Consider the following 22,378-nt stretch of genomic DNA (forward strand, 5'->3'; position numbering starts at 1 on the left):
ATATCAAGGATTACAGAATTATTTTTCTCAAAAGAAACATATAATATAATTTTTATTTATTTTGAAATTAAAAGTTTTATATAAATAATTTTCTTATCTAAATTGTTTTATTTTTAGATTAATTTTTTTTTCATTATTATAATTAACATTTTATTTTTATTTCAATTTTCTGAAGAGACAGTCGGCCCGTCCAAGGCCCATAGTTGGGCCGACCATCATAAAGTAAATTTCTCTCCTACCATTGACAAATGTAAAATGTTTTTGTTAATTTACTTGTAATTGATTAATTTAAAAAGAAAAAAGGTTATATGTGATTAATTTATTATTTTGAATTACTAACTTTAATTTTTTTCAAGCTGTAGCTTATAACATTTATTTTTCTCCGTGACTCATATGTCATTGCGTAGTGTAGTGGTTAGCGTATTAGACTGCGGTGCGTTAGGTTGCGAGTTCGATCCCTGCGAGCGTTAAAAATTTTAATTTGTATATATGTATGTTTACGATTGCGTTTAGTGTTTAAGTATATAAAATAAATGTATAATGAATTTAAAATGATTACTAATATATGTTATTTGTATAACAAATTTTTATATTTTAATGTTTATGGTCGGCAAAATTTTAGCTGCCAAGGTTGGCCCAACCATGGCAGCCATAGTCGGGCCGACTATGGCTGCCGACCGTCAAGTTGGATGGTCGGCAGCCAAGGTCGGCCCAACTATGGTACCCATAGTTGGCCCGACTTAGTCGACCATAGGTCGGCCGACGTTATCAATTCGCTAGTTGGCCCGACCATCGGCAGCCATAGTCGGGCCGACCAAGGCTGCCATAGTTGGGCCGACTATCATAGCCGACGGTCGGCAGCCATAGTCGGGCCGACCATGGCAGCCATAGTTGGGCCGACCTCGGCTGCCTTAGTCGGGCCGACTATGGCTGCCGACCGTCAAGTTGGATGGTCGGCAGCCAAGGTTGGCCCAACTATGGCTGCCATGGTCGGCCCGACTATGGCTGCCGACCGTCGGCAAGGATGGTCGGCCCAACTAGGGCAGCCTTGGTCGGCCCGACTATGGTACCCATAGTCGGTCCAACTTAGTCGACCATAGGTCGGCCGACGTTATCAATTCGCTAGTTGGCCCGACCTCTGGCTGCCCGAGGTGGGCCGACCATGCACATGGTCGGCCCGACCATGGGCCGACCGACAATTCGCACCTGGGTAAAGGTTGAGTGATAATATTTTTTTTGGTTTTAATATAATTTTTATTTTAATGAAATTAATTGATTTTAATTATACTGGTTTATTGGTATTATAAAGTATATATGCAAAATTTAAATATTAATACTTTTTTGGTTAATTAAAAAAAAAACCATTAGGCCACAAATTGTAAAACATCTTTAATCATTAACTTTATTTTTGAATTATACACAAGATGTGAATTTGTATTTAAAAATAATTGTTTTTTTTTTTTAATATTTGTATTTTTTAATTTGTATTCTCCGATAATAATAATTTCCTTTTTGTTTAATTAAAAAAAAAGTTTTAGAAATTGATTTTCAAGATAAAAATTGTTTTTTTTACTTAACATTTTTTTTCTGTCAATTTTATTTGGGAATTTTTAAATTCAAGTTTGAACATGTTTCTATATGAATTTTAAAATTTTTATAAAAAAATGTTTTTTTTTGCATTAAATTTAGAAGGTGTAAATCGTACAGCTGCTGATTATGATGATAACATATATTTCTTTGGAAATCGTAACGCACATACGTATATATATAAATATGTGGCACGCGACTAAAAAAATACGAGGAGATAATATGATGATGAGCAATTATGCATTATCTATTCATATATAGTAAACGTATTTAATATCTCGGGGGAAAAAAATATATATATCTATTCATTATACAAATTTCAATCTGCTAATTAATTATTTTATTTAATTTTATTAATTTCAAACAATTATTTTTATTTACAAAATCATCAAACAATTTGTGTACTAAAATAAGATGTAACTATTATTAAATTATTAAAAAATTTAAAAAAAAAATTAAATTTAAAACAGTAAAAAATGACTTAAATTATTGAAATTAAAGAAAATCTTAAAAATTTTGTTAAACGAAAATTAAATATTGAATTTCATTTTGCGTTTTTGTAATAACACAGAAAATTATATAAGGTATTAAAATAAGCTGCAACGCTTATTATTTTAATCCAATTTTGCTTATTTTAATACCAAAAGGCATTAAAATAATAAGCGTTGCAGCTTATTTTAATGCCTTTTAATTTTCTGTAAAATTCGTGACTTTGTTTTATTTTTCATTTGCAACAAAAACGTAATTAATTTGCTTTAAAAAAAAACAAGTCCCTGATATTTTTGTTTTAAATCAAGTTTTTTTTTTTTTCTTGATGAAATGAATATTTTTTTGCCTTTGCGCGGTGATCATTCATCATCCAACCCTTATTATACTCTCTTTAGTTGATACATGTAATTAAAAGGGTATACAGTTAAACATGAGTCAATCTATCAATTTTGAACAAACCCATAATTATATAATCTAAAGTAAAAAAAGAAATCCCTTTTCAAAAATGATTCCATTGTTCTTGCGCATTGAAATAAAGCTATTGAAAAAGTAACACCATAGCAAGGTAATATATTTTTTACCCTTTGCTTTAATTTGAAAATGCGTTTAAAGAAATAAAAATTGTTAATTACCTATACACTGAAAAAAAAATTCTGGTTAGGCTATATTTAACATTACTTTCTAGTTATGTTAACCAGAATTCTAGTTGAATTAACTAGAATTCTCGTTAAAATAACCAGAATTCTGGTTAACCTAACCAGAATCAAAATGTTAAATATACCCTAACCAGAATTCTGGCTATTCTAACTAGAATTCTGGTTATTCTAACTAGAATTTTTTTTCAGTGTATCAATTTATTTATTTTTACATACGTTTCTTATAACTACAGAGGCAATTATATATTTACAAACCATTTATAAAAATATATAAATATTTCAAAGAATAAACCATAAATATATAGTTCAATGAACTTGAATTCAAAGAAATTGAATCAAAGTTAAATCCCATAAACACAATCAAACCACAGTATATATAAAAGCACATAAAATCTGTCGTAATGTTTGCTTGACACTCAAGTATACACAATTTTTGCTTATATACTCTCAATTCTTTTTCTCATGTGAATCGTTTTTGCCAAAAGGGTTTTGAAAAATAGACAAAAAATATACCGAGAATTATATTTGTCTTTTTTTTAAATAACATTTATTTAATTATTAATAAATATTTGAAATAAATAATTTATAATTATTATTATGAGGTGCATGAATATAATTTTCATAATAATTAACAAAATAATCGACTTGTTTTCGTCATATTAAATTTTTTAAAATACAAAATAATATGTATTTGAAAGACTAAAAATTGTATTCTTTAATGAAATTTCCCCCTGAGGGTTTAGAAAAAATAGCGTGCAACATTTTTGAATAATAAAGAAGAAATGCCGTGTTAATAATTTAGCGCACGCTTTTATTATATTGGAGAAACTGACACAATGTAATTTTCTTTTGGTTGGTATTTTTTTTTTTACCAAACAATGTATATATATTATAATATCGTGTGTGTTCTTCATCACTTTGCCGCGCGTGTTTTTAACCTGTCGTTCATGTTCTTTAATCTTAATCATCGTGTAATTTATATATATATATAATATACATAACTTCGAAGAGAAAAATTTTGTTTTCAGTTTCGTTAAAATGTTAAACTTGAAGAATTGAGTTTTTTGCGCTAAATTTAAAATTTAAAGTATGAATTTTTTTTATGTATTTTTTTCAATTTGATTATTGTGCGCAGTTCTTTTAAAACGTAAAATTCTTTGAAATGAAAATTCTACATGGAAAGAAAATAAATATATCAAATTTTATAAAAGCATTTACAAATTTTGTAAAAGTATTTTCAAGTCATGGAAAATATTGTAAAAAGCGAAATTTTCATATAAGAAATCAGGGTGTCTATATAACAAGGATTGAGAAAAAAATTCCTTGATTTTTCCCTGACTCCTCTCTGACATTTTTTGATTTTTCCCTGACTTTTTAATAACCTTATTTCTGCTTTCTTTGGACAAAAATATGGTTACTGATATATTTAACAATAAATTAATTTCTAATGCTAGTAACAAATTGTAATAAAAACCATTCAAGTTTTTTTAGATTAAAAAATTTTTTATAATTCTTAAAAAATTTTAATTTTTGTAGAAATTTACAGAAATTTCCCTGACTTTGAATGAAATATTCTGAAATTCCCTGACTTTTCCCTGACATTTCCCTGACCAACAAAATTCCCTGACGTTTCCCTGACTTCCCTAACTTTCTCTGACCGTTAGACACCCTGGAAATACTAATCTTTAATAAACTTTTATGAAATTTACAATAGTTATAATAAAATTTGGTAGAACGTATTTTGATTAATTATTAAAATGATAGTAAATTTTATTAAATCCTGTATAAAGTTTATAAAAGTTTATTAAAAACTAGCAAAATTAAACGCGCGCAAGCACGCCAAATTAGGTATGTAATTGTTTGTTATAAACAAATTAAAATGAATATTATCACTAATAATTTAAATTTATTAGAAAATTAATACATATTAAATTATAATAATAAAAATTATGTTTATATAATTAATATTTACACTGAAAAAAAAGTTCTGGTTAAAGTTACTAGATGCGTTTGGTTAAAAAATTTCTAGTTATTTTAACAAGAAAATATAGTTAAAAAGACTAAACAGTTCTAGTTAAATAAGTATGGTTAAATTATTCTGGTTAAAATAATTCTGGTTAAAAACGCGCGTTCGCGGACACTGCATAGCGTCTGTTGTTCTTTTTCGAATAGTTTATCGTGCGGATCGCAAGAATGGATGAAAAAGTTAACCAAGCTCTGGAAAATTGGGGTTTGGGAGAATTAAAAGATCTGTTTAAAGGTTGGTTAATTAATTTTATAATATAAGTGAAAAAATTGTTGACGAACGGCAAACCCGTTCGTGTGGAAAATAGTTTGAAGGTTATGTTGAAAACGTGCTCGACACATTTTATCAGAATTTTAGTTCTGAATAATCATATTTAAATAAACATTATTAAGAGAATTGCAGTGTAAAGGTGTTATTGTTTGATTGCATTTATATGTACATAATACAAATTTTTTTAATTCATATTTTATAATATTTTATAATATAATATAATAATAATAAATTTAATTAATTCTCTGATTAACTAGAATTTCTGGTAAGATCAACCAGAAATTTTTTTACCAAAAATTTTTAACTAGAAAAATTCTAGTAAGATTAACTTGAAATTCTGGTTAAATTAACCAGAATTTTTTAACCAAATTTTCTAGTACTTTTAACCAGAAAAAGTAGTAAGGGTATATATAACTTTTTATTCTGGTTAGATTAACCAGAATTCTGGTTATTTTAACCAGACTTTTTTTTCAGTGTAATAGAAAATATTTAATAGAATTGAAACGAAACTAAAGTACGCAACGTTTATCAACAAAAACATATTTTTTTTAATTTAGATATTACGTCTAAATTACATATATGAGGCGCCGGATATTATAACGATACATAAAATTTCTACAGCGGTATTCGTTGGCCCCTGGCACCTTAAAAATCAATTTTTAAAAATCAATTTTTTCAAATTACTATTTTGTACGAAATTTCCTGGCGCATCTTTTTTCTTTTCATAAATTTTTCTGTATTTGTAACAATTTTTGAGAAAAAAGCAAAAAAAACTAAATTTTTCTAATATGTATCACTTTTAATTAAAAATTTCATTTTAATTCGTTATAAAATGTTAAATTCTGAATACTTTTGCATACAATTTACAGGATTTATAGTTTAAACTATTCTTTGAATGATCCTTAATAAAAATTCATTTTTAATTTCAAAAAAAAATTATTGTTTTTGCTGCTCAGTGCTGCAAGGCTTTATATTTTTCAAAAGCTTCATTTATCTAGGGAATTTTCACTGAGGATAAATTTCCTCTAAATAAAATGTTTATTGATAATAAAAAAATGCTTATTAAAATAAAAATTTACAAATATCTTTATTGTGTATCAATAAACATTTTATTCAGAGGAAATTTGTCTTCAAGGAAAATTCCCTACATATAACCGTTTGAAAAATATAAAGCCCTATTCTAACACTGAGCAACAAAAAAATTAATAATTTTTTTTCTAATTAAAAAATGAAGAATTATTATTAAGGATCATTTAAAGGATAGTTTAAACTATAACTCCTGTAAATTGTTTGCAAAAATATTTAGAACTTTTCATTTTAGAACAAATTAAAGTAAAAATACCGCTGTAAAAATTTTATTGTGTCGTTATAATATCTGGTGGCTCATATTTAACATAGGCGGAATATTTATCTGAAAAATGCTTTAAATATTCCGCCTACAATAAATATATATGTAATTTAGGCTCAATATACAACTTTAAAAAAAATTTTCGTTGATAAACGTTGTGTACTTCAGCTTCGTGAATTGAATATTTGAATTTGAATTTGAATTTGGAATTTTAAAGAAACTAATTCCGAAATTCGGAAACTTGGCAACTTTGGCAAAAATGAGAAAAATAATTGTCAAAATTTGACACAAATTTGATACGTCATAACATTACAATTCAAAAAACACGTGAAATCAGTAGACCAACTTCAAGTTAGGGCAGAAGGACAGACCAAGCATTTTATTATTATATAATTAGTATTTTTTATATGGAAATTTCGCTTTTTACAATACTTTCCACAACTTGAAAATACTTTTACAAAATTTGAAAATGCTTTTATAAAATTTGATATATTTATTTTCTTTCCGTGTAACTAATGAATTTTATAGAATGTTCATATTGCACCCCTACTTTAATTCCCTTGAAAGGAATATTCAATCAGCAGAACATTCAATTTTCTAAACTGGCAAAATTAGTTGGAATTATCGAAATTAATATTTAGATGACAAGCATTAGAGAGAGAGGAATAAACCGCAGCTGCGCTCATGAGGGAGTTTTTTTTTTTTTTTAATCTTTAATGTTGAGCGCGGCATATTATAATTAACTGTGCCATGTACAATCCACCCCCATGTTCGATTTAGAAGAAAAAAAAATTCATGAAACTAAAGGTAGTGACCCATGGATGGATGGGTATATGTACATACACGAAATAAACATGTATATATATACGTATATATACCCCCATGTCAGACCCCCATGGCACGCGTCCAGGTGGATCCGTCCGTTATATATATATATATAGAAAGTGATCCATCGCGAGTTACACTATTTTTCAGCTGCCTAATTTTCGGCGATTTCGTTCTGATCCACGTGACGATTACTGGCAAAAGGGATGCCTAACCACCCTTAGCTATACGGAATATCATTAATGAAATAACATCCATATATATATGTACTCAATGACAACTTCAGCAGGGTATATATATACTTGGATAGCACACATCACGTCACGGTGCGTGATTATTAGTTATTTGTCTGGCCATTTATCATGGCTTCCGGTTTTTTCGATTTTTTTTTTTTTATATTTTCCTTTCGCATATTTTAAACTTTTAATCTCGCTTTTAATTTTATTTACACCGAAAAAATGTAACTCTATAAATTTAAAAATACACTGAGAAAAATGTTTAGTCAGAGCAACCAAAATTTGGTTGGGCCAACAAAAAAATTTTGTTGGTATTTAAGCAACCAAACGAAACTAAACTACCCATCCTTGTGAGAGATTTAAGCTAACTATTCTCTTAAGCTATGAGCTGAGAGCGAATCAAATTATTTGGTTGTTGCAACCAAATTTTGGTTAGGACAACAAACGATCATTTGGTTTTTTAGACCAAACTGTTTTGTTGTGTTAACCAAATTATTTTGTTGTCGTAACTAAATTTTGGTTGGCCTAACCAAATGTTTGGTTGAGATAACTCTACGACTTTGTTTCAGCCAACCAAAATTTGGTTACAATAACCAAAATTGCCTAACCAAACAATTTTGTTGCAAACACTAAATTTTTTTTCTCAGTGTATCCACCTAAAGAAATGATGTATTTGTCTCGATATAAATAATTATTTGTTGCAAATAAATATTTATTTGATTTAAATAAAAAATTTTTTATGACAAATAAAAGTTTTATTTACAGCAAATAAATGGAATAATATAGGTTCTGAGACAAATATACGTTTATTTAACTCAAGTATATTGTATTTGTAATAATTTGTTATATTAATAATAGTAATAATAAATATTATTATTATTATTATTATTATTAATATTAATAAATATTTTATTTTAAAATAATTGTTTACTTGACTACTATCAAATAAATATTTTTTTGGAACAAATAATTTTTTATTTGAATTAAAAAAAAACTGTATTTGAATCAATAATTTCTGTATTTTAAACAAGGGGCCGTCCATAAATTACGTAAGACTTTTAGGGGCGAGGGGGGTTCAAGTATTTCTTACGACCAATAGGAAAAATGGCGCTAATGCATGTAAAAAATCTTACATAGGGGAGGGGGGGGGGTTCAAATGACCAGAAAAAAGTCTTACGTAATTTATGGACGACCCCCAATTACCATTTTATTGACACAAATAATAATTATTTAATAGAAATAAATATTTATTTGCTCTTTAATTAAAAAAAAAAAATTCTAATAGATATTTTTATAAAATCTTAGTACGGGTGTTTAATAAATAATTATAGTAAAAATGGTTACAAATACGAATTTATTAGAGTCATTTAATTCTTAATAATCTGATAACAAAACAGTTATTTACATTTTTTTTTTTTTTGTTTGATTTTATGAACTTGTTAAACGATAATCATAAAAGGTTATAGCAAAGGAATTTAAGCTTCAGTTACAAAGAATAATACAATGATATTATTGTTATCAATACTTAGAAATTGAGAAGTAATTCTTTATCTAGTTCGAGTTCAGAAATAAAATTGATCCTTTGAATCGTTGGAACTACTATAAGTATAAAATATATATATATATGATTTTAAAAATGATAAAAAAATTTTTTTTTACTATTTAAAATTTAATTAATTATTTATTAGAATAAATATATTTGATATAATTATTTCTGTAGGAATATATAGACTTAACGTTTTCATTGTGAAATCAGAACGAAGATTTGACTCCTTAGATAGGCAACCAGCCATACGTGTCGGATTGAAAAATTGTGCCCTTTAAAAAATTCCTTCTTAACTATAAATATATTATTAATAATTTATTTATATCAAAGTAAAATTAACTTTATTAAAATTTTTTAAGTTATTTTATTTAAATAATTATTATTATATAGTAATTGTTATCTAAAAAAAAATTTTAATTATTTTTATTATTTCTTTTATTCGATTTTTTCTATTAAAATAAAATTAAAGGTTTTTTTGAAATTGGAAAAGGATTTAATCTCAAGGAATAAAAATAATAATATAATACAATTTTTTTTTGATGAAATAGAAATCATTTATTATTCTTAATTATCTAGATGACTAGAAATTTCCTTAATGTCTAAATTCAGATATACATAGGACTTGCTTCGATTCGCTTCTTTTTGAATTCGAAGACTTAATTTCATTTATAATAATTAAGTTACTCTTTGGAGGCGCTGCATCGTTGTTCCTCTAAGAACCAACAGTTTCAGGCTTTTGGTGGAACATCGTGGCATAATTCGTCTCAAAAAGAATTCAAAAAAAAAAATACACTCAAATTTTTGATTACCACAAAAGAATTATAATATTGTCTCGTGATAATCAAAAATAATATTTTATTTCATTTCTTAAACGTTTCTCATTCACTAGCCTTGTAGTGAGGAAAATCGAAAAATTAATTAACGTAATTAAAATGTGACATAAATCAGTTTTATTCTTTGAAAAAAGAAAAACTGTTTCTATTATTATTTGTTGTAAAGTTAAAATATGTAATAAATTAGAAATTACACTTTTTTTATGGAGTTAGCATTAAAAATAAAATTTGGTTTTTTTTTCATTTACAATAAAGATTTCGAGAAACGTTTTGACGTCCTAAGTTTCACGAAGGTCCACCCAAACCTCCATTAATCACCGTGAAAATTATTTACAAAATAGTACAATAATTCGACATTAGTACACCACTACCAGAAGCTTTAAATGTTGCAAAATAATCAAAAAAAAATTAATAGAAACGCTATATTACAATGTGTTAAAAATGTGAAAATAAATATACAAGATTTTTTTTTTGTTTCTTATAGTGTAAACGTGATCCACGAATTCTTTGGAAGAAAAAAATCCGTTGACACTAATAAAAATATATCTCTCGATTTTCCTATTGATATTTCAGTTCAATGATGACGGCTTATTTTCCGTATTTTGCTGCTTATTGCAATTGGAGTTTTCCAAATTATTCGATGATTTTTTGCCTACTTCGCTGAGTTTGCGAGATTTCCAATAATCTGTAATCAGAAAGAAAAAGAAATTGCATTTAATAAATATGAAATCAATTATTATTAAAATTTTATTTAAAAAAATTATTTTGTCATTTTCGTTGTAATTATCGATTTTGAAAGACAGAAAAAAAACCACTTAAAATTCTATGCGGTTTCTGCGATGTGACTTGAAGAATCAGAAACTAGATCAAAACAAGGAAGGGTTAAAAACAAGGTCAAGATTCAGACAATAAGGCATGTGCTGTTCAGTAAATGGGGTGCCAACTGAATTGAGAATGAATGGCAAGGTCACTAAAGACGTAAAAGTCGTTAGATGCCCCTTTACTTCAACCGTCAAAACTTGATCGAAATCGCCTAAAGCAAAAAAAAAAAAAAAATCTTAAGAATTTTCGATGTCAATTTTTATATTTTTCATATTATCATAAACTAATATTTTTTCAATTTTAAAAATGTATTATTTTCCAAACATATTTTTGTTTTTTTTTAAAATTATTTTTACATTGATTTATTTTCTGCATTCTTAGTTTTAACAGGGTGTCTACTAGTCCTGAAAGTCGTGGAAGTCCTGGAATTTGAATTTTTGTCCTTGAATTTTTTATATTTTACTTTTAAATTTTCAAAAATTTATAATTTTGTCAATCAAGTTAAAAAAAATTCATTAAATAAGTAAAATGAAAATTTACTTAAGTAATTAATTAATTTTTTTATAATTTCTGAAAACAATAGTTAAACTAAAAATTTTTTTTATTCCTTAAGGTCATACAATTTAATGTCCTGGAAAAATAAGTTTGTCCGGGAAAGTCCTGAAAAAGTCCTGGAATTTTAATTCAGATTTTTAGTAGACACCCTGTTTAAGACAATTGTTAAGACAAGTGATAAGTGAGCTGAAATGAACATAACCTATAAAATTATAAAGTACGATTGGACGAATCAAAATTATTTCAAATAAGCGCGCGCTTCTTCGTCCAATCGAAACGACTTTAATCGATTTTGAAGGTTATGTTACGTCACAAGTGCCTTTTTCCTCTAATGAGATTTATCATAGCGCATGCGCAGTTGCATTATAGATTATTTATTTATTTATATAATTCTCAATTATTCTAAAAGATTATAAAAGGTTAACACAATATTAATTCTGTTTACAAATTATTTGTTTCAGATAGAAAAGGTGATTGGAAATTTAGCAGCGTTACTTAACTTAACCGCGAATAGCTTCGGGAGTGTTCGAATTTTCTAAAATCGCGATCGATTATAATAATTAGTGTAAAAATTTTTTTTTTTTCGTTTTGAAAGTGATTTCAAGTGGGTTCGTCCTTGAGGATCTGTTCCATCAACGGGGGAAATTCATATCGGTGAGTCTATTTTGATTTTCTGTAAAAACTTATGTTCTTTGTTAAGGAATGTATAAAAATTTCGATTTTTAAAAACCAAATTTTTGTTTTTTTAAAAAATATTTTTCTGAAAATATTTTGAATATTTTGAGAACGTGAATTTTTCTACATATGACAAGGTCATTGTAATAAAAAGGTAGATTATTTTATTGCGTAGTATAGGTAACCTGACAAAACTATATTATTATATATAAAATCTCCACAACAAAGGGTCGCCCCACAAAACTACGTCGTCTTTGAGATGGTAGTAGGGTTCCACCCCTATTTTTGGTCAGGTAGCACCTGAGACCTTCCCTTCCTTTTTCTTTGCTTCGGTTTCTCCTCTTTTTTTGTCCCCACTCTTCTTCTTCTTCTTCTTCTTCTTCTTGGCTCTCTCTCTCCCCTATTTTGCCTTTTATTTTCAAAACAACACGTGGCAGGTGCAGTTCACAATTTTGCCAAAGGCAATCTCTTGCTGCAGATTTCGCGTTCTCCAATCGCTACAATACCTTCAAAAACCGGTCGTCGTCGTCTGCAATTCGTGTATATAGCGAAAAAGGGTTTAAAAAGAAAATTAACAAACCGCAATTAAATTAAACTGAAAATTTCAAAATTACTTTAACGTAATTTAAGAAAAAAAATTTATCCAGAAAAATTAATTTAAAAAATAAAAATTTTTTCGTTATTCCTCTTTTGAAAATTTTTTGTTCTGAAAAGAAAACTATTTTTCGAAACATGTTTTTGCAAAGATTTACCAATACCATATGTTGGATAAAAAAAAAAAAAAAAATTTCCTTTATTTTGTCTCATCGCGAGTTTGTTAACGGTCAACGCCATATGGCGCGCGAACTATTTTTCCTTTTTTAAAAGATCCGTTGAGAGAACAGAGAGATTTCTTCAACATCTGTTTTTTTTTTCTTATTCCTTCTGCGCATCTTCATTTTAAAAAATGTTTATAAATTTTTCCGCAATTGACTTTAAAAAAACAATCATTGATTTTGATATTCAAATTGAATTTTTATTTTCTAACGACTTTTTTTTCAGGCGCGCAAAATTTTCTTTTTCTTTCCCCCCCAAAAAAAAGAATAAATTCAATTTTTCATCCGTGAAAAAAAAAAAAATCCAGATGCAAGTCTAGGACAAAGAACGATCTGAAAAGTGCGTCTACCTGTGCGCGCGTGTGTGGATGAAAATCCCATGTGAGATTTTATATAAAGAAAAGACGCGTTCACCTAAAACTTTTCTTCGTTGAGTTTCTTTGTCCAAAAAGTGTATATATCGCGAGACTCGAACTACCACCACTACTTACGAATTTCTTTTACATTTTTTTTTCTATATATATATGATTTTTGTCTGGAAAGTCTTGCCAACGGACTTTTACCACTACAAGCAAAAAACTCCTCATATATATACATATATACACAAGGGATTTTTCCTTACGCCTTATGTGTCTCCAAGACAACAATGATCGTCTTCTTTATATATACATATATATATAAGAAACGATAGCGTGAATTCAGGTCGTCAGAATTTCCTTTATTCACCCGCGATTTACACACATAAGTCGTTTGGGTATTATAGGGGCTCAAGATAAAGAAGTATCAAAGTTCGATATAAAATTCACTATTCTTTTCAAAAAAAAAAGAAAGAAAGAAAGAAAAAGAAAACTACCAAACTTTTCTTGAAGTCACGCATTATAAACGCGTGAAGTCGATGAAACACCGAAACAAAATTTATTTACGACTTTTGACCGGAATTTATCGACTCGGAACTAAATATGTATACTAATTATCATAAATATTCATTTTCTTTAAATTTTTAAAAAACTGAAGGTTTTTTCATTGAGGAAAACAATATTAAAATACTGAGAAAAATTAATCTCTAAAGATATTTAATTTGAAATTTATGCATAAACTTAACTAATTAATTAGAAAGGGATTTTTTTAAATTCCACTCTATAAATAATAAATTATAATATTAATAATAATAATAATAATAATAATAATAACAAATAATTTTAAAACAAATAAATATTCGCTAAAACCAATAAAAAAACATTTATTTTTATGTTTGTTACAATTTTTTTTAATCCAAATTAATTTTATTCAATTATTTTGAGATTAATTGTCTATAGAAATATTTTTTATTCTTTTAAATTTCAGTCTATAAATAATAATAATAAATAATTTTTAAACAAATAAATATTCGCTATTTTCATTCTTGATTTTCTTTTATTTAAATTACAGAAAATTTTCATTGAATTATTAATGAATAATAATTATATTATATTATTATAACAAACTTAAAATAATTAATAAAAATTAATTTTGTTTTAAAAATATTACACTCAGAGAAATGGTATATTTGTCTCCGAGCCTACTAACTCATTTATTTGTTGCAAATATATTTCATTTCATTGAAATAAAAAACTTATTTGGGCCAAAGAAAAATTTATTTCTGACAAATAAAATTTTTATTTACGCCAAATAAATAAGTTAGTAGGCTCTGAGACAAATATACGTTTATTTAACTCAAATATATTTTATTTGGTTCAAATAAATCATTTCTCTGGGTGTATAACTAAACATAATATACTTATTTTTATTATTATTATTTATAAATTTAATTTATGTTAAAAAAAATTTTCCGTGATAATTCGTTTATGTTACTTTCTTTTTTAATTTAAAAGTTGATTTTTATACAGAAAAAAATGTCATTTTAACAGTTAATAGAATATTTCTATGGACAATTACTCTCAAAATAATTGATAAAAATAAATTTTAATGAGCCAAAAGTTTTGAACGTTCAAATGAATAAAATATTTTTGTTTAATCTATAAAGTATTAAAAATTATAATGTCAATGTAAAATAAAACAGTAAATTAAATAACTTTTTTTTTTAGATATTTAAAACAATATTTTGTAATAAAATTCGTACTTAAAGAAGTTGCAAAAAAATTTTGTTCATTTGAACGTTCAAAATTTTTGGCTTATAATTTTAATCAAAAAACATTGTAACAAATATAAAAATAAATTTTTCTTATTGTTTTTTTTTTAATTTTATTATAATAAAACCGAATTAAAACAACGAAGCTGTAGTACGCAACGTTTATATAATAAACGATTTTTAAAGAAATAATTTTTAAAATGAAAAATTCTCTAATTTTTTGCCTAAAAAATATTTTTTTTATAATTTGTTGATTAATGAAAACTACAAGATATATTTTTTAGGCAAAAAATTAGAGAATTTTTTTATTTTAAAAAATTTTTTCTTTAAAAATCGTTTATCATAAACGTTGCGTACTTCACCTTCGTATTAAAGCATTTTAAATAAAAGCGCCTATTTCTACCAATGATAGATTTATAGTAGCGCAAGCGCAGTTTTAATTTTCTTCCGTGATTATTAGAAAATTGATTTGATATTTAGTACAATAAAAATAATTATCGATTAAATCACTAAAACACATCAAATTGATGAAAAGAGTCTTAAAATATAACAACAGATATTATAATGAAAAAAAAAAAATACAACTTTTTCATTCTTCGAATTCGCATAAAGTTTTAACCTTTTTCTTTTACGACTTCTGACCCATTGAAAGAATGCACTTGAAGAAATCGTAATCTTGTTTCATAGTGCTTGGAACGATCTGCGTGAAACGATCGCGCATCGAACATTTTTAACACACGTGCGAGATGAGAGAAAGAGAGTGCGTATTACCCCGTCACAACTGCTTGACCATAATCGAAAGAAAAGATTGTTTAGAGGCACATATATACCCCGAGGAAGAGTCATTATAAACGCTTTTTTTGCCAACCCCCTCCCATAAAGTCCAACCACATTAAAAACACGATAAAAATGCTTTCAACAAAATATTGGCGTGTGTAAATTTTTTTTTTTCTTTTTACAAAACCATATTCTCAAATTGCCCTTTAGGCGAACATATAACGTAGACATTTTTATGTTATGAAAAAAGTATATCATAAAATAATTTCATTTTTATTGTTCAATTTTGACAAAAAATTTTATACGGGCTATGATTTTTTTTTTTTGGTACAATGCGAGAGAAGCTACTCAAAAAATTTCGGAGTAATTTATTTTGATTCCGTGATGCTTCTAAAAAAATTCATTAATTATGAGTAGAATTATTTTTTTGTCGAATTTTTAATTTTTCAAATTAGTATTTCATTTCTATTTAACTAAAATTCTATAGAATTTAATTGTACTTGACTAAACTTTCATAGAAAATATTTTTCCGATTCTCTATAGTTTACTAAATTTTTATAACTGAATTTTTAAAAACTAGAATTAAATAAATAAAAAGAATAAAAAATTATTATTGAAAGAAATTTTCAAAAATTTTTCCCACCGCAAACAAAAGTCAATTTTTCTCAAATAAGAATTTTTCATGTAATAAAAGCAAAATTTCTAAAGTGAGAGTGAGAAAGGTTAACTTTTATGATAGTGAATAAATTATGCGACTAGCCCCTTAGGGGGTTCGGGAAACATGAGCGAATGAAAATTGAGAACAGCGGGAAAATTCGAGGGGTCGTCGCGCTGAGTCGCATAATTTTTCCCACCAAGTTTTGTTTTGTTGGGAAAAGAAAAATAAACCCTGGGAATATATTTGAAAGAAATTTTTTATTAAATAAAAATTATTTTTTTTTATTTAAAAAATATATTTACAAAATCAAAAAATTTTTTTTTTATTTAAAAAATATATTTACAAAATCAAAATTATTATTTTCGTATCAGTATTAAAATGGGTTAATTTTTAATATTTATTTCGAAAGTTGGCTTATGAGAAAAAGTAGATATTTCCGCATCGACCTTGAGAAAAATTGAACCCCGCATAATAAATATAAAGAAAAGATTTCTCTGTCCTCGGAAAAAGGGATGCGAAAATGGGTTGACAATATTTTGAGCATTAATATTTTAGTGTCCCCAAGGTTCTTGACAGGTGTTAAACGTCCTTCTAAAGGTCCTGGACTAATATCGCGTGTGTTCATGTTCACAGTGTGCCTGATTTAATCGTGGGAAAAGACGTTCGAGCGAGTCTAAGTAAAGGGCAAAACAGGTGTCGCGAAAGTGCTCGTGCATTGTTTCGGTCGGTTGATTTTTCAAGGGTCCCTACACAACAAACAACACTGGGAATATTTTTCACTTGGTCAATGTGCATAGAAATTCGCTCTCCTCTCCTCGTGGGAGTAAACTATCCGGAAAGTAGGGAAACCAGTTCACTTGTTCATTTTTCCTGTCCGTTACCGTAAAGTTGAGTCATTTATCACTCATTTAGATAGCCGTGATTATATATATATATTGTCCGTTATAAAATTTTTTTTTTAATTTTTGCATTTTTTTCTATTTTTTTTTTTTATTTAATGATTCGAAATTTGAAAATTATTATTAGATTATTAACCTTTAAACTGCTATAGGTGCTAAAAAGTTACTTTTTACCCGGTCTGTCAGACCTATTCCTTTTTTACATTTTTCCAGTGATTTTAAATAATAATAGTAATAATAATAATAGTAGTAGTAATAATAATGATAATAATAATAATAATAATAATATTAATAATAATAGTAATAATAATTATTATTATTACCCTACCAAAAATTACCAGAGTTCACTACTGGCCCGGTACTGGTAACAATATCACGCCACTACTGGTAGTACTGGCGCTGTACTGCCCCAGTAGTTAATTTTTGATAGGGTAACTGTCGTGTATATTTTTTTTTTGTTTTTGTTTACATAATCACGAATGAGAAATTTTAAAATAAAATTTGAATTTTAAATTTTTAAACAAAATTGTCACCTAATAGTTTTTTTTTTTTAATTAAATGTGAAGTTTATATTTTCTAGTTTAAAAAAAAATAATAAAGAAAAACTATAGCAGTTTATAAAGATTTAAAAAAAAAAATTGAACGAAAATTAATTAAATATTCATAAATCTGAAAAAGGGTTCCCACAGATTGTTATTTAAAAAACGAATTATACAGGATAACTCTAATTTAAAGATGCGTCGCGTCGGTTGGGGGAACTTTTTGATTTTTATCAAGACGGATAGCCTATATATCGCCCTTTGAAATCTTGAGACAAGGAAATAACCGTTGCGGGTATAGAATAAGGGCGCGAGAATCAAAATCCAAGAAACTTGAGAATCTTGTAAAATATGTAATCATAGTTTTTAGATTTGCAAAATTATTGTAAAATATGCGTGGAATGTGAGTTTCACTCCCATATAGAAAATGATCCTTCGACAAAAGGTGAATCAGATCCTTTCAAATGTAAAACATTGGAATGCAACTTGCAAGTCAAAGCGCGTCTATATATATATATATATACATTTTTTCGCATGATTCATGGAATGTGAGTCATTTTTTAAACTCATTTTATATTTATGGCTGTTCAATGTGCTTGTGCTTCTAGATCATCGTTTTTTAAATATATTGGAATAAATTTTTTTCTTTGAAAAAATACTTTCTAAATTTTTGAAATAGTTGGAATTTAGCAGCTGATAAACATTTCAGTAAGATTTTCATTGAAATTCAGTTATATTTTATATTGAAAACGAGTAAAATTCTTCATGCAAAAAATTTTTTTATCTGAAACAGCGATATTTTTCTCTACAATAGCTAATACTTTCGCTGTTTTAGTGAAACATATCGCTATTTCTATTGAAACTTATCGCTATTCTAGTGAAACTTATTGCTGTTTCAGGTAAAGATTTTTTTTTCGTGAACTACTGGTTTAAACAGATATGTATGTTTTATCACACTGAAAAAAAATTTATTTGATTCAAATACTCGATTACTTGAGTATTATCAAATAAATATTTATTTGAAACAAATAATTTTTATTTGAAACAAATAATTTTTATTTGAATTAAATAAATTGTATTTGAACCAATAATTTCTGTACTTGAAACAAATACCATTTAATTGACTCAAATAATAATTATTTCATACAAATAAATATTTATTTGATAATAGTCAAGTAATCGAGTATTTGAATCAAATAAATTTTTTTTTCAGTGCAGTAGTCGGTACAACAGATTTTACTGTTCAAATTAGTGATAATTCTACTTGTTTTCAGTGGAGTATAACTGAATTTCAGTGAAAATATTATATTAAAGTTCTACAGTTACTAAATTTTAACTATTTTTTTTTTAGTAAAAAATTATAGAATGTTTAGAGAGTTTAGTGATAGTTAAAATTGTAACAGTATTGTTTATTAGAAAATTTCTTAAAAATTTTCTTCTTCTAAATAAGGCCTTTTCTGATAAATTTTACTAGTTACGTAAATATTGCAAACTATATTTTATAAATCGATTTGTTTATTTATTATTTTTATTTATTTACTATTTATTTATTAATTATTTACATTCTAAAAAGATTTTTCAGTTCCTAATGTTTAAAAATTTACAAGTCTATTCTATGGAATTATTTTGTTATTATTTATTTATTAAAAAAACATTAATTTTTTTCCATTTTCGGATTAAAAAAAGAAAAAAAGAAAAACAATGCTGTTACCATTACAACACTATCTATAGGAAATTAAATAGTAATTTTTTTTCCATTTTTGGAAAAGTATTCCTCCAGTGCTTTTCATTATGAAATGGGTCAGAAAAAAAATGTGGTCTCGTGTCTTTTGAGTGAGAGAAGTATGAAGTTTTTTTTTTCTTTTTTTTTTTTTTAAAGAAACGCGGTAGCTACTTGACTGGACTTGAGAATGATGCGTAAGACGAGAAGTAAAAGTGAAGGCTCACAAAGAGAGAAAAGAGAAATCATGGGAGGGGTAAAGAAGGTTGTCAAAAGAGACAGAAAAGGGGGATATTGAAAAGGAAAGAGAGAAAGACAGAGAAAAAGATAGAGGGGACAAAGGTATATATACGCAAAGAAAAACAGGTTCGAGCCACGCGACTCGCTTAATACGCCTCTGCGCCTGTGTAACTGCTTTCCCGTCAAACCTAGGAACACTGCCGATTATTTCCCGCCAAAACGTGTTCAGTTGGCGGGCGTAGGCAATATATATATATATACATTAAAAGTTTCAATGTGCGACCACCATTGGCTTCAATAATTGGTATCGCCCACGGAACCTCGGGAACGAAAATTTTTCCCTATTTAGGACCTCAAACGGTTTTGGTTTTGTCAATAGAATTTGTGTGGGTTGAAATAGTTTGAAAACAGTATAAAAAGTCAAGGTTTTCTTTTTTTTTTTTGGGAAAATTTAGATCTGAGAAGATAGGTAAAATTTTATGGTGGATTTTTGTTGATATTAATCTTACAAATTTTAATCTTCTAACAAAAAGCAATTTTTTTTTTCTTTTCAAATTTGTTAGGCAATTTTTTATTTTCGATTTTTGAACTAATTTTAATTTTTCGAATTCTAATTTTAATAATTTAATTTTTATATTATCAATTTTGTTTTTAATTAGTAGGGTCGAAAAACAGTTACTATTAATTTATGTATCAATTTTTTAATTAGAAATTGTTTTTACAATTAAAAATTGAATTTTTTTTAGACAAATTTTTATTTTATTTTCTTTTTGATTATTTGATTCTAAATAAAATCTTTTATATTTTTTTTTATATTTATTTTTAAAGTAAAGAAAATTCAAAATTTTTGGATAATTTTCGATATTTGAAGACTTTTCTCAGAATAAATAGAAAATAGTTTCTTATGTTGATATATATATGTATATATGTTGAATATCATGCGAGACAGGAAGAGGAAATTTCCATTTAGCAGCTTGGCTTTTTGCGTCTATATTCAAATTTCGAAAGAACCAAGAAGCCACTACAATTTTAAATTGCAATTCTTTCAATTCGAACCCAAAAATTTAAAATAAAAATCTATTTTTACAATTATCGTATTTTACATTATCATAAAAAAACAAAAAAACAATTTTCCCAAAATTAATTTTACACCAAAATAATTTTTTTTGTAATTTTTTTTTAATATTTATTATTAATTTTTAAAAATTAATAATTTTCTGAAAAAAAAATTATATATTTTTTAAAATTTATTTGTGTACACACACACGATAATATTTAGAATTAATTTCATCACATAAAATTTCAAAAATATGGAAAAAATTATTAATAAATAAATAAAATAAATAGAAATAAATTATTTGCCATGAAAAATTATTAAATTTACTGATTAGAAAAGGGAGAAAATTGATTTTTTCTCTCAAACATACATACATACACACACACACACGGTGAGAAAAATGCCACGCCGACAGAATTTGTAGGCGGGAACGACGACGACGATCGAGCCACGTGGTTTTCATGCGAGTAAAGAAACTTACGGATTTTATTAAAAAAAAAATAACGTATTGTTATTTTTCGAATAGTTCCAAAAAAATGAAATAAATTTAAGATAAAATAAAAAAATTTTTTTTTTTTTTTTTGAAATTAAAAAAAAAAACTTACCATGAATATTAGTTTGCCTCGAGTATGGACTGCATCTTTTTCGTGGTGATCTCTCAACTTTCTCAAACCTTGGAAGAATATTTTCCTTATCATTCTCTGATCTAGGATCAACTCCCCATTTACTGGCAAATCTTGTTCTCTCAATGTCCAAAGCATCTTGAAGAAGATCCATCGTATCCTTGGTGCTTGGACTGCCAAACAAACAGCGTGGCACCCTCGAATTTATCGTTGGGGGTAACACAGTAAAATGCAACTCCCGGCAAAATGATGCCGCCAACATTTTCTCTTTTTCCTGAATTTTTAAATTTTTATAAAAAAATCCTTTTTTATATGAGAGAGAAAAACGAAAACAAAATTTGAGTCACTACTCAATAATTCACTGTAACAAATTTTTTTTTTTTGTTTTTTGTTCAAATGTTTTTTACTCCGAAAATTATTTTTTTTTTCCGTTCACGTTTAATGGATACGATTTGAGAAAAAAAGGAACGAGATTTGACACGTATTTTTTTTGTTGTTGTTTAGAGTGATGATGAAAGTCTATTTCGAAATAGATGTAATGTCAAAGGCACTATTCGTTAGAACCTCATCAGAGGAAAGACGGGAGAGTTCTGCTTCGATCATAACGCTCAAGAGTCCGTTCGAAACCACGAGGTCGTCCCTTCCCATAGATTTTAAGTTTAAATTCTATTGGTGCGCTGGAAATATGCGCTGTTAAAACGCGCGCCAATTTTATCTATAGCCAACGTATTATGCTAATAAGCATAGAATCCAGGGCCGTCTATATTCTTTTTTTTTATTGTTTTTCAAACATTCCTATTTTGCTATATTCTGATCAACGAGACAAAAATATCTCTCCCCATACGTAATATTTTGTTTTTTTTTAATTCTTCTGTTTAAAAAAACAAAAAATAGTAAACTATGAAAAAACTAGTAAATCACAAAAAATAGAAAATAAAAAATTAATATAGTAATAAAAATATTGCTAAAATAGTATAATAGGTAAAATAGTGTAATACTAAAATAGTACTATAAATAACTATAATAGTAAATAATAGTTATTATTACTATTTTC

General features: G+C 26.6%; 1 protein-coding gene and 1 long non-coding RNA gene across 2 annotated transcripts in view; one reads left to right on the forward strand and one right to left on the reverse strand.

Moving 5' to 3' along the window:
- The window catches only part of LOC127284510 (uncharacterized), a 54,439-nt gene that overhangs the window by 26,399 nt on the left and 5,662 nt on the right, over nt 1-22,378 (forward strand). The window contains exon 4 of the long non-coding RNA XR_007843492.1: nt 11,655-11,847. This is a non-coding gene — a long non-coding RNA (uncharacterized LOC127284510). The remainder of the gene's footprint in view (nt 1-11,654; nt 11,848-22,378) is intronic.
- LOC127284507 (uncharacterized) lies at nt 9,513-21,923 on the reverse strand. The gene is made up of 2 exons (XM_051309965.1): nt 21,307-21,923; nt 9,513-10,501 (listed from the first exon to the last, which is right to left on the reverse strand). The coding sequence occupies exons 1-2, from the start codon at nt 21,584-21,586 to the stop codon at nt 10,386-10,388; spliced, it is 396 nt and encodes a 131-aa protein (XP_051165922.1). The 5' UTR covers nt 21,587-21,923; the 3' UTR covers nt 9,513-10,385.

This window comes from Leptopilina boulardi, unplaced genomic scaffold, assembly GCF_019393585.1.
Source record: "Leptopilina boulardi isolate dan_hultmark-lab unplaced genomic scaffold, ZJU_Lbou_2.1 LbouV2_325, whole genome shotgun sequence".
Classification (NCBI taxonomy): Eukaryota; Metazoa; Arthropoda; class Insecta; order Hymenoptera; family Figitidae; genus Leptopilina; species Leptopilina boulardi.

Coding starts and splice junctions, on each gene's coding strand:
- LOC127284507 (XM_051309965.1), bottom strand. CDS start 21,586: ATGTTGGCGGCATCATTTTGCCGGGAGTTGCATTTTACTGTGTTACCC. Junction 10,502..21,306: donor GAGGCAAACTAATATTCATG/GTAAGTTTTTTT, acceptor TTCTGATTACAG/ATTATTGGAAATCTCGCAAA.